Source organism: Agrilus planipennis, unplaced genomic scaffold, assembly GCF_000699045.2.
Source record: "Agrilus planipennis isolate EAB-ADULT unplaced genomic scaffold, Apla_2.0 scaffold141, whole genome shotgun sequence".
Taxonomy (NCBI): Eukaryota; Metazoa; Arthropoda; class Insecta; order Coleoptera; family Buprestidae; genus Agrilus; species Agrilus planipennis.
The window spans coordinates 283,739-296,933 of NW_020438903.1; the positions used below are offsets into that span (position 1 = coordinate 283,739).

The window sequence follows — 13,195 nt, forward strand, 5'->3', positions numbered from 1 at the left end:
AAACTTTTGTTGAATGACGAAAATCTGGTCAGTGGATCAAAGAAGTGAATCTATTGACACAATTGGCTAACAGACATATAAATTAAAAAGGAGCCAGCGCACCTCTAGCCCAGGGGTGGCTAACCCACGGCGAGATTCACCATAGTTTTACAAAAAAAAACAATTAAACATGTAATTATACAACACGCTACTGAAGTGAAACGTCTTCAAATACACAAACATACTGGTATAGGGGTTAAGGAATTGGTTTAATGGTATTATTTGTACACTATGAATTTAAATTTTACACTACACATGCCGGAGTTGCCTGCAAAGAACGTTGCAATGAAGCGCGCTTACGGCTCAAGCGATCCCCTCTACGAACTCGACTAGGTGGCCGAGTAGAGGGGGGACATCCGTTGCATGATTTCGTTACATAGCAACTCGCATGAAACGAACTTACCCTACCGTGCGTAAAGAGGTTTCACTTCAATAAACTTATTCTATGATAACCAAAGTAGTAAAAACCAATATATTAAAAAACCGATGTAGGTACCGGTGACAAAAAGCTATTCACCAGTACCCAATATTGGTGCAGTAAGCTGCACTGACTTTGAATTAGACGATTAAATTCATGCTTCATTTATTTTACTTAATAATAATTAAACTAAATTTTAATTTACGGTTGGGCCAGTGGAAATTCACAAAAAGTGAATCCACCCACACAACACTTTTCCTAAATACGTAATGTAAGAACAAAACACATTCCTGTACCATCCCTTATTAAACAGAAGGGCCAAAAGGGGGAAAATAAAACAAAGTAAGTACGTAAGTATTACGAAGAGAATTTCGCGATTGAATAGGTTTTCCCTAAAGACAATGAAAATTTATTCACGTATGTGATGTAAACGTGAAAACTGCAACAACGGGAATAGAGCGACCGATCCAAAAAACAAGTAGCGTGGAAGTAATATTAGCGAAGATCAAAGGGCAATTTCTAAGATTACGAGCGAAACAATATCCGGCATTGGCCGAAAGCCGCGCGGCTGTTTTTATACATTACTACAAAGAAAAGTCGAGGATTTACCAATAAAATGCCAACTCACCTTCCACCCACCAGCAGGGATTCTCCATCGCGCAGCAACAGCCGGAAATAGTCGGTGTGTGTGTCATCTCCGTAAAAATGATGGACGTCATCCTCTGCCCCTATAAAAACACAAGAATAACGTGTGAGGAATATCGTCAGTGTAAACCACGAGAAAGATTTTCTCCGAGGTTTTTTATTTGAGTAGAGAAATGGTTATGTTACGGTTTACACAACACTTACTTTGTCAATCATTTTTTTTGATGTGGAACATCTTTAGGCGCGTCAGTTTTATTTATTATTTACAATATTTTACAGCTTTCATGTATTTGTATATATTGGAATCAAAGTCGTTTAGAAAATCACGTTCGATATTTCAAATCTACCACTTACTTTCTTGGATTGAAAATAGTACCTACTTGGGTCATTTATGTGGGTTCTAACTCATAAAAAATGAAATCGCCGAGCGACAGACCCGACGGTCGATTGGAGTCGTTGCCTCTTAGTATCTTATTCGTTACACATAAAGGATAAATATTCAATAATTGAATAATATCGATGCGTCGAAATAAAATAAACTGATTCATTGTTGTTTTCAACGCACAAGGACATCAAAGTATCGAACAAAACACATCCCAAACCGCTAAGTCAGGAAGCTAGAAAATTTGAAAAAAGGCTATAACTGTATCATCTAAGTAATACAAGTTTTTAAAATATCAACCTTAAAGGTCTAAAAGGGGGGTTTGCAATATAATCGAGCTCCACGCGGACGAAGTGAGGGGAAAGGACTAGTTTAAAATAATGGTTTGAATGGCTTCTATATAGAAACTACCAATGTCTTGCACCTACCTACAAAAATGTATATTTTTTGTAAATATTTAATACTATTTCTTAAGCATTATTCAATATTCTTTCAAGTTTATTTTTGTATCACTTCAAATATTATTTTAATTCTTTTCAACTACATATCTTGTCATACCTTGGTTTCCTTTCAATATAAACTCTACTTGTTCTCTCAATCACTTTTACCTAGAAATCCAACCTCAACCACACCTACATGTATTCTCATACTAATATCTGGTTTTACCCTTAATTGCTTTCTCATGAATTCTATACTGTTTAATTCTACGTATTTCTATAAACCAGTATCCTCACCCTCACTCTCACTACTTTTCCTTCTAGAACATTCTATCACCAACAACTTATATATGTCCTATAAATACTCCGAAAAATTCATATCTATACACCGAGCGGCATGGCCTACAGGTCTAGACCATTGCTTAGCATTCGGGAGGACGCCGGTTCGATTCCGGGTCCGTCTGCCTTGGTCCAAGTTTTTCTGTGTTTCCTTGGATCACTTAGGCAAATGCTAAGGCAGTAATATTCCACAGATAATCTTTCATTCACTTCTGTCTTCATTTCGTCCGTCTCATCTTTCTCACCCGAACCACCACCCACCCATTCCCACGATTCCTGAAAGCAGGCTGAAGAGGGCCTTCCGCCCTACGTTCCGGTATAGTCCGGAGGGACTGCCCGCCTACCAGCATTAGTGGCTGATGGGAATGAAACACCCAAAAGTTTAAAAAAAAAGTTTCATATCTATACACAGTTTACAGTCTACACTTTCTACTACCGCTTGCAAGTTGTTTCTGCTATTGTCTGCATTGTTTTTATTTTGTTGTCTTTATTATTGTTACTGTTGTATTATCAGGTTCTTTTTGTCACTTTGTTCTCGTATGTATGTTTCATTCTCCTTGTGTCTTTTTGCTATTTGTTATTTGTTTATATTTCGTGTTTTTGTATATAAATTGTTATTTGTTTTTGTTAGTGTTTTCTTAGTTAGTATTTTTATTAATATTAACATTAAAATACGCTATTTGAATATAAAACCAATTTCTAGAGGAAACGACGAAAAATTTAAATTCACTTACGTCTAGGATGAAAAATGCTATCGTTTTTCCTCGGATCCAAAAGAAGTCGGCTTATTAACAATGAATAATATATGTAAGGACAGAAGCAACCATTAAATTAGAAACAGTGCGGTAGCTCGACGGCAAGGCGAAGGAGTGTAAAAGAAGTTGTGTCGCACCAATTTGTCAGGATGATTGAAGTGACTGTCGAGAATATACATGTCCTCTTTACTATTGCAGCAATTAATCACTCCACAAGTTTCATTCCAGCGCGTGTCAGTTGGATTTGACTCCAAATGGCGAGTCATTATTTACAAAAGGTGCTGGCGTTTTAACCGTCTGCGTTTACGTCTACGGCTTAGATTTTCAACATTTTTTGATTACCTACTGCAATTGTTCAACCCATGCCGGTAACCAATCTAATTTCAAAGCTGGCGGTCACGAGAGTTTATAACCTCTCAAAATCAATGTGGAAAACTTAAATTCAACTTGTAGTAACGTTCTGACCAGTTGAAATGGTTCGGACATGTAAATAAAATGCACGCACGAAAAAACGTGACTCATGCGGCGTTACCTCGCTCTGAGGCGTTCCATTTAAGGCTTGAAGTGCAAGCGAGAGCGCGGAACGAGCGACAAAGAGGCACAATCGGCCTCCGCGTTCGGCAGCGTTCGACATCTGTCTCTCTCCTACTTGAGTGAGCGATGCGTCCGCGTGGACAGCTGCTATACAATAATACATTTCCATTTACCTCCTTCTCTATATACATACAAAATATCTATCAAATAAATAAAATTAAAATTTTCCCAAGGAACCAGAGCTAATGTCACATGTAGCCGTTTCGTCAGTAAACCGACTTTACAGACAACCGATTTTTTTTTTAGAAAATTTCACGTTTGTAGTATTTTGCGTCATGTTTAATATCTTCTAACCGAAAGCACTTCCACGTCTTACTTCTGAATGGAATAACCTATCCTTTACACACATTACAGAGGCACAAATACTATAAAATTTATCGTACCATTATTTACAAATTGAAACAGGAGTAGCTATTGTTTTTAATGGAATTAGATTTTTTTTTCACTTATGAATTACTAGGGATATAAAGTATAGAATAGCGCAGGGTCGAATCGCCTTCAATAAAAAGAAGTCACTTCTATGTAGAGAACGATTAATTTAGAAATTCGAAAAAGATTATTAAAGGTGTATGTTTGGAGCGCGGCGTTGTACGGGTGCGAAACATGGACAGTGGGCGCGGCGGAAAAGAAAAGGTTAGAAGCCTTCGAAATGTGGTGTTATAGGCGACTGATGAGGATAACGTGGGTAGAAAAGGTTAGAAATGAAGAGNTCGGGAGGACGCCGGTTCGATTCCGGGTCCGTCTGCCTTGGTCCAAGTTTTTCTGTGTTTCCTTGGATCACTTAGGCAAATGCTAAGGCAGTAATATTCCACAGATAATCTTTCATTCACTTCTGTCTTCATTTCGTCCGTCTCATCTTTCTCACCCGAACCACCACCCACCCATTCCCACGATTACTGAAAGCAGGCTGAAGAGGGCCTTCCGCCCTACGTTCCGGTATAGTCCGGAGGGACTGCCCGCCTACCAGCATTAGTGGCTGATGGGAATGAAACACCCAAAAGTTTAAAAAAAAAGTTTCATATCTATACACAGTTTACAGTCTACACTTTCTACTACCGCTTGCAAGTTGTTTCTGCTATTGTCTGCATTGTTTTTATTTTGTTGTCTTTATTATTGTTACTGTTGTATTATCAGGTTCTTTTTGTCACTTTGTTCTCGTATGTATGTTTCATTCTCCTTGTGTCTTTTTGCTATTTGTTATTTGTTTATATTTCGTGTTTTTGTATATAAATTGTTATTTGTTTTTGTTAGTGTTTTCTTAGTTAGTATTTTTATTAATATTAACATTAAAATACGCTATTTGAATATAAAACCAATTTCTAGAGGAAACGACGAAAAATTTAAATTCACTTACGTCTAGGATGAAAAATGCTATCGTTTTTCCTCGGATCCAAAAGAAGTCGGCTTATTAACAATGAATAATATATGTAAGGACAGAAGCAACCATTAAATTAGAAACAGTGCGGTAGCTCGACGGCAAGGCGAAGGAGTGTAAAAGAAGTTGTGTCGCACCAATTTGTCAGGATGATTGAAGTGACTGTCGAGAATATACATGTCCTCTTTACTATTGCAGCAATTAATCACTCCACAAGTTTCATTCCAGCGCGTGTCAGTTGGATTTGACTCCAAATGGCGAGTCATTATTTACAAAAGGTGCTGGCGTTTTAACCGTCTGCGTTTACGTCTACGGCTTAGATTTTCAACATTTTTTGATTACCTACTGCAATTGTTCAACCCATGCCGGTAACCAATCTAATTTCAAAGCTGGCGGTCACGAGAGTTTATAACCTCTCAAAATCAATGTGGAAAACTTAAATTCAACTTGTAGTAACGTTCTGACCAGTTGAAATGGTTCGGACATGTAAATAAAATGCACGCACGAAAAAACGTGACTCATGCGGCGTTACCTCGCTCTGAGGCGTTCCATTTAAGGCTTGAAGTGCAAGCGAGAGCGCGGAACGAGCGACAAAGAGGCACAATCGGCCTCCGCGTTCGGCAGCGTTCGACATCTGTCTCTCTCCTACTTGAGTGAGCGATGCGTCCGCGTGGACAGCTGCTATACAATAATACATTTCCATTTACCTCCTTCTCTATATACATACAAAATATCTATCAAATAAATAAAATTAAAATTTTCTTTTGAAAAATGAAACCATTCCATCAGTATTTTCTTATGACGTTGTCACGTTCAACTATCGTCAGTAAACCGACTTTACAGACAACCGATTTTTTTTTTAGAAAATTTCACGTTTGTAGTATTTTGCGTCATGTTTAATATCTTCTAACCGAAAGCACTTCCACGTCTTACTTCTGAATGGAATAACCTATCCTTTACACACATTACAGAGGCACAAATACTATAAAATTTATCGTACCATTATTTACAAATTGAAACAGGAGTAGCTATTGTTTTTAATGGAATTAGATTTTTTTTTCACTTATGAATTACTAGGGATATAAAGTATAGAATAGCGCAGGGTCGAATCGCCTTCAATAAAAAGAAGTCACTTCTATGTAGAGAACGATTAATTTAGAAATTCGAAAAAGATTATTAAAGGTGTATGTTTGGAGCGCGGCGTTGTACGGGTGCGAAACATGGACAGTGGGCGCGGCGGAAAAGAAAAGGTTAGAAGCCTTCGAAATGTGGTGTTATAGGCGACTGATGAGGATAACGTGGGTAGAAAAGGTTAGAAATGAAGAGCTATTAGAAAGAGTAGGAGAACAGAGGACTCTATGGAAGTCAATAAAAAATAGGCGAGGTAGGTCAGTAGGACACCTTCTCAGGCATGAAGATCTAATCAAAGACATATTAGAGGTAGAAACAGGAGTTAAGATGAGTAGAGGTAGACCTAGATTAGATTACTGTTCGCAAATAGTTAAGGATGTGGGTTGTTCTAGTTTAAGGGAAATGCGAAAATTATCTCATGGTAGGAAAAAGTACAGGTGAGTGAGATGATGAATATAACCTGACGTAGGGTTGTTGATATCTGGTACTAACAATTTTTTAAAATTTGCAATTTTCTGAAAATTTTAAATAATATCAAGTAATCGCGGTAGCTGTGATTGCCGTTTGGCGATTTTGTTTTGTCTTTTAGCAGATATGTTCGAGTAACAAGTAAATAATATGTATCTGCATCTAAAATACCGATACTGGCGTACTACAATACTGCGAACGTCGTTCGGAAAAAGCAGTTGAAACAATTACTGGTGCACTTTTGAAAGTATGGGGTTGTGTTACACACTCCTTTTCACTACCCTGTATTGTTTAAGTTTAATGAAAAAATTATTGAAATGTTAGCTCACCTGAAACAGCGGCATACCGACAATACATAAAAAAATAATTTTAGGGAAAAAGGATTTTACGGACAAACCACATTAGTAGTTTATTTGGAGAAACTTTGAGTAGTTTTATGTAACTTATCGCTGGAAAGCTCTTGAACTTTTCAGAGCACGTATTTTATCAACGATGACGCACACTACCAAATGAATAGAATTGAGCTTGTTTACCACCATTAAATTTATCGTGTAGTAGCTGTGTGAAAACATCAGCAGTTTTTTTAGAAAACAGCGGAAAGTCCGTCGATCGAAAATGTAGTCAAAACAAAAAAGTAAAATTCTACACTCTGGGTTAATAATTTTGTAAATATCAGTAAAATCTTTCTAAATTACTAATTAATTGTAAATGACACATTACAGTAAGTACCCCACTCCAATCTCCAATAAATCACTATTTATAATCTGGTCAAAAAAAGCTCAATTATAATTGATAATAAAATTATATATTATTCGATATTAATCTTTTTTCAAAAGTTAAATTTTACGAAAAACCAAACAATAAACTTGCGCATATCATCCATTTGTTTTCTTAGGTTACACATTCTTTACTCTCATATCAAGGTAGTACACGAACGAATGAATAAATCACAAATCCTTTTATTAATAAAAGGAAATCGAAGAATGATAAAAAACAACTTTCTTTTCAATAACAAATCAATAGCAGCTGTCTCGAACGAAATTCCGGCTCTTCGTATTTACTTCATACCGGAGATATTCTACTATTCGATATTCAGTTATGATTGCGGTGATATTAAAAAAAAAATCAGAATTGGCTTTCTATTCAAATGAAAAAGATTCTGTAGGTACAACAGCAAGCAAATCAAAATCGCTTTTATTAGAGCAAAACAACAATATATTTTACATGTTCTTTTCATATAAACTCAAAGCAAATACCTAAAAATTTTAGCTTTAAACAATTTTTACCCTTTTTCATATCAACTTAAATTTGAAAATATGGTAATTTTTATAACCAAAAATGATAAAAAAGTATGTATTAGTTAAATGGTCTAAAACTTAAATTTTAAAAGCAATTATTTTCGATTGAACAAAAGTAATACTACATACGGAACTTCTTGTGGGTAATATAATTTAACTTTTCACAATCAAATAAAACACTTGGTTTAAAAAATGTAAAAACCCCCATTTTAATTCCAACCGGTTTGCTCCAATTCAAAATTAGGATTGCTGACAGTGACAGTTGAAATTAAATAAAGAAAAGATCGAGCAAAAAATACATATTCTTCAGCAGAGAGAAAGGAATTCAGGAATAATAAATTGACTCTGAAATAGAACCAAGGAACCAGAGCTAATGTCACATGTAGCCGTTTAATTTTTTTTTGTGTAAACGTATTAAATTTGCAGAATAGTTTATAAGAAAGAGATTAAATGCTTTTGACTTGGTATTCAAAGTAGAAAAACTGGAAGAAGAATTTTAATTTTGAAAAATATTCGATTTAAATTATATTGCCAGTGCTTAAATAAACAAGCAAGCATTAATTATAAATTATTTTAAATTAAATTTTACCTTAGTTTATTCNTTGTCTTTTGAAAAACGCGACATGACATAGGAAAATTAGTACAAATACCTTCAGTCTTCTTTTTATATAAATAATAAAGTGATACACGTCCAATAAATGTAATTTAATGTTTTTGAAATGAGTTACGCTTTGTTTAAAAGATTTTGAGAGTTCGGTTAATTTAGAACAGTTTTTAGAAAACAATTACTTTTTATATTATGTAGACAATATTAATCATTACATGAGAGAAATATACAAATAATAAAAGTGCTTTAATTTAAAATTCCATCAATTTATAAACAGCAAAATGTAGTTACCTAACCGCATTATTCTACGTTCATTAATGAATGAAAATAATACAGTTATATGTAAAATATTAGCAGTTGGACGAGATAATTAGCTTATCAAACATCGTGTATTCGTAATTGATTTTTAAATATTTCTACCTATAATAATGAAAAGCCCAAACAATAATAGGAAAAATTGGTTTCATTAAAACAGACATAACTATTAATGTACAATGTAAAATTTTAACTAACCGAATTGTGTAAAAGCTATTTCTAGGAAAATCGGAAAAAGCGCTACAAATCGTAAACATGCTTTTCCAAATACGTATATATGCATTCATGTTTATATACAATTTCCACACAATAGATTTTCATATTGTATTTAATTATTTTATTCCATATATTCAACGTTACGTTTATGGGAAATAATGTAGATTTCACTCATCAATAGATTGTTAACTATGATGTCATAAAGGGCATTTTTTGTATTTTTTAATTAGTTATGGGAACAATCTTTAAGTGAATAAAATTAAGTATTACTATTTTTATGTTCGAGATGAAAAAATGAAATGTTTCTATCTAGAAAGAAGGTTTCAAAGTACTAGTAAAGGAAACATCTAAAAATAATCAATATGAAATTTTCAGTGAAATTAGGCATTATGTGACAAACTTAATTTCTTTAATTTTGATCTATTCTTTTTTTAGACTTCGCAAGCAAAAATGCTTCAAAACTAATATAAAATAACTAGGCAAAAACCAAACGCGTTTTACCCTTAAAATCAAAACATGTAATGTTCAAATTGATTTACATAATTAAAGTACTCAAGAGGTAATGAACGGGCTATTCCATTAAAAAACAAAAAAGGAATTTCCTAGTCCATACCAAACTCTTGTATCAGCTTTTTCTTCAATTTCGACTATTTTTAATTTTTATTTATTTTAACTAATTAACTCGAGCTTACTGAATTCGAATATCACACTTGTTTTGATACATTTTCTTATTTCTCACTAAATACATATTTTTTTTTTGGTATTAATCAGAAATGTTTTATTTCAAGTGCTACTGGAAAATTTATTTCACATTCTATTTAAGTGTGGTAGAATCCGTAGAAATCGACCTTTTAAATCATCAAAATCGGTCAAGAATTAGTCAATCAGTCAAATCAATATTGATCAACTTTCACGCCACTTATGGAAAATCTGTATTTATTTCCGCAAAAATCTTAGTTGGCGTATCTCGAAGGACAAATTTGCATAAATGGGAACCATGGAATTTGAAACGACAGGGTCATATAATTATAAAATTATAAAAATTTTATATACAAGATATATCTTTCGGGTAAACTCACATTTAAAATCGAAAGGATAACATTGGACAAAACGGCACTTTCTTAGCGCGTAGCATTGACGAATATCCAGAAAATGACCAACGTTTACCTACAAGGAAACAGTTTGTACAGTTGCTTGTACGAAAATGTCACAGAGAATTGTTTCCGTCACGCAACCATGCCGTCCATCACCGGTTGGTTATTGTTGTTTGTGAGGTCGCGTATAAATAAGATCGAGCAGTTATTTGGTTGCCATTCCTTTTCTACAACAGATTGCGCAAACATGCAAAGTAAGACATCTATTTAAGCGTGGCACTATCTTTCTAGTGGAGCGAAGAAAGATACATTGCGACTTTGATGTATTGGGGCATACATTTTGATTGTATTGAAAAATCGTATCAGCTCGTATTCGCTGCAATTCGCTCTTTCTCACTTCTTTATTCGCCTTCTCTCTCTCTCTCTCTCTCTCTCTACTTGCAGTTGCAATCAATACAATGGTATTACAACGCACCTTTTATTCATTTGTTTCAGCCGCTACTTTGTTTCTTTCGATAATAAAATTTATGTTATAATTATCCCTGTGCTCACTTACAATACACAGGGTGACAGATAGAATACATCGGCGATTTCAAAGTCATATTGGTCTCTAATCATATTTTACACGAAATAATACCAAATCACTAAATTAATTGAATGTTAACAATGAAATTTCATATTAATATTTGATGTTAACCCCTATTAAGTGTCAAAGTTTCATAATTATGGTATTCGATAAAGTTCTCTGTTTACTTTTTCTTGTGAACAAGAATAAACCAGTATGACCTATTACTATTACAACATTTGTCGCTTGTTGGCATGTCAGACTTTGATTTAGAGTAACTCATTAGTATGATTTTGTCACCTTTCAGACTTTTAATATTTATTAAACATTATGGGTTCGTTTTAACCAATTAAAATTTCATTGGTTAATTTTTTAAATGACTTTTTGGACGGGATTCAATGACTGATGCTTTAGGACGTTGCTATTTAATGCAAAGCCCGCCAGGACGAAGACAGTAACCGGGTACCCGGCACAGTTACTGCCGAGTACTTACCTGGTTCCCGACAAAATCACTCTCTCTATATATATATCTATATATCTCCAGCCATTTTAGGGTTATTTGTTTCCAAAAACATCGCAAAAATCTCTAGAGACATTGTCATAAAGTTTTTTCATCGCATCTACTTCTACTTCTAATCTATGAAAATTATTCATCCTAACAATTCTTTGCGTTCTGTTCTTCTTTTTTCTTTTCGTTGTTGTGAAATTTTATCTGTAATTCAAATCGTTGCAATCGATTGTCTACAAGATGAACGGATAAAAGATTGCGTTGGTTGATTATATTACCGGCTTCATGTCCCGAACGAATGTAATAAAGGATCATTACATTTAACGTCGGCAAATTCGTAATAGTGTGGTGGTTTACTCTTTGAAAAGTAAGGATTGCGACTCAAAATATACAAGTCACATTAAAGAATATAAAAACAACATTAAGTATTCATAATACTTCCCAGCCATGTGAACATGGTAAATTAGAATAATCCCAAAATTTTAGTTAAAAATGTGTTGTTTCTGAAATATTGTTCATCAAAATCGATTTTTCCTTATTTTGTAAAATGAAATTCTAATAGATACACAGGCCATCAAACTCCACTCAAGACAGATATAAAACACCGTTTTGTAAAGTTATTGTTCTTAGTTTGTAACCTAAAATTTCTTATCTACATAAATTATAAAAAAGTCTGACCGCACTGAAGGATTCAAATAGACACTCTAATAATTGAATTGTTGAAAAAAAAATATCTGTGACTAAATCACGAACAACATTGCCCAGTCAAGTCTAGCGCCTTGTGCGTGAAAACATGAAGAAAACATATTTCCCAGAAATGAAATCTAGCTAGATTGATTTTCCGGACCCGTAAATCCTTTTATTGTAATTTTCGTCGAAATTGTTAGAGCTGTTTTGATTACAAAACAACTACATAAATATTGCTTGTATATACAGGGTGTCCCAGTTATAATAATTAAAAAAGAAACCACAGCTTCCTGACACAAAATACAACAAAAAAGTGTTATACAATTTTTCAATTCAGTGACAATTGAGCTCGCAAATGGTCTTTGTAAATTTGAACGTACAATTTGTTTCATTACGGGCCTGTATGTAGGCGACTAACGTTGCTCAGCCGATCTTGTGGAGATGTACCGGGAAGAAGCCGAATGCACTTCCACCTTGTAAAAAGAAGGTAAAAGTGAAAAAGAAATGCGTATCTTTTATAAAAAATGTTTAAATTCTCCGCCATTCGCTTCAAAGCAACACTGACAGCGACGTACAGTTGCTGCGAATTTTGGCCCAGATACCGGGAATATTTCGAATTATCCCATAGGCATTGGTAATGTAACTCACCACCAACTGACGGTTGAATAAGAACCGTACTAGAATGCACCATCACACAACTAATTGTCCTTATTGTAATAGTCTTTTATGAAATGACCACTAAATAAATAAACTAGCACTAACAAACAAGTAAATTCCACAACAATCCAAAGCGAACTGAATAACCTGTTAGAAACTACAACATTATGTGTGTTTTTTCGAGTCACTTCCAGCAGTGTAATTATACGAGGTTATATCAATATTTAGCTTTTTACATTTAATGAAAACAAAATAACCAACTTGGTCCTTCTGGACACATCCTTGTATTACCCCACGTGGGGTTAATGAGCCCCGCCAGGCAAAACTAACGTTTAACACATGTGAATGGTCAAAGTAGGTCTGCATCTTGTCTCAACTTTTGCAACCATAACACATACATTTGTTTTCGTACACTAGTACATTATGTTACAAACTTTTACCAAACGCTGGGTGGTGAGGGTTGTTTGTGCACCGCTTCTAACTATTCCGTAGTCGTTAAAATTTCTTTTCTATTTAAAATAACATAATACTCGACGTCATGGGCTACATTAGTTCCACATCAGTTTACGATCATGGGATTTTCGATTGTGATAGGTACATAGTTTTTCTAACGTGTTTCAGTCATCTAATGGACCTTAACGCGAGTGCATTTTCTTCGGCTGATC

At 34.4% G+C, this 13,195-nt stretch overlaps 1 protein-coding gene across 1 annotated transcript in view; it reads right to left on the reverse strand.

Moving 5' to 3' along the window:
* The window catches only part of LOC108736939 (semaphorin-1A), a 509,066-nt gene that overhangs the window by 139,934 nt on the left and 355,937 nt on the right, over positions 1-13,195 (reverse strand). The window contains exon 3 of the mRNA XM_025973315.1: positions 1,086-1,185. Within this exon, the coding sequence (XP_025829100.1) occupies positions 1,086-1,185 (100 nt within the window). The remainder of the gene's footprint in view (positions 1-1,085; positions 1,186-13,195) is intronic.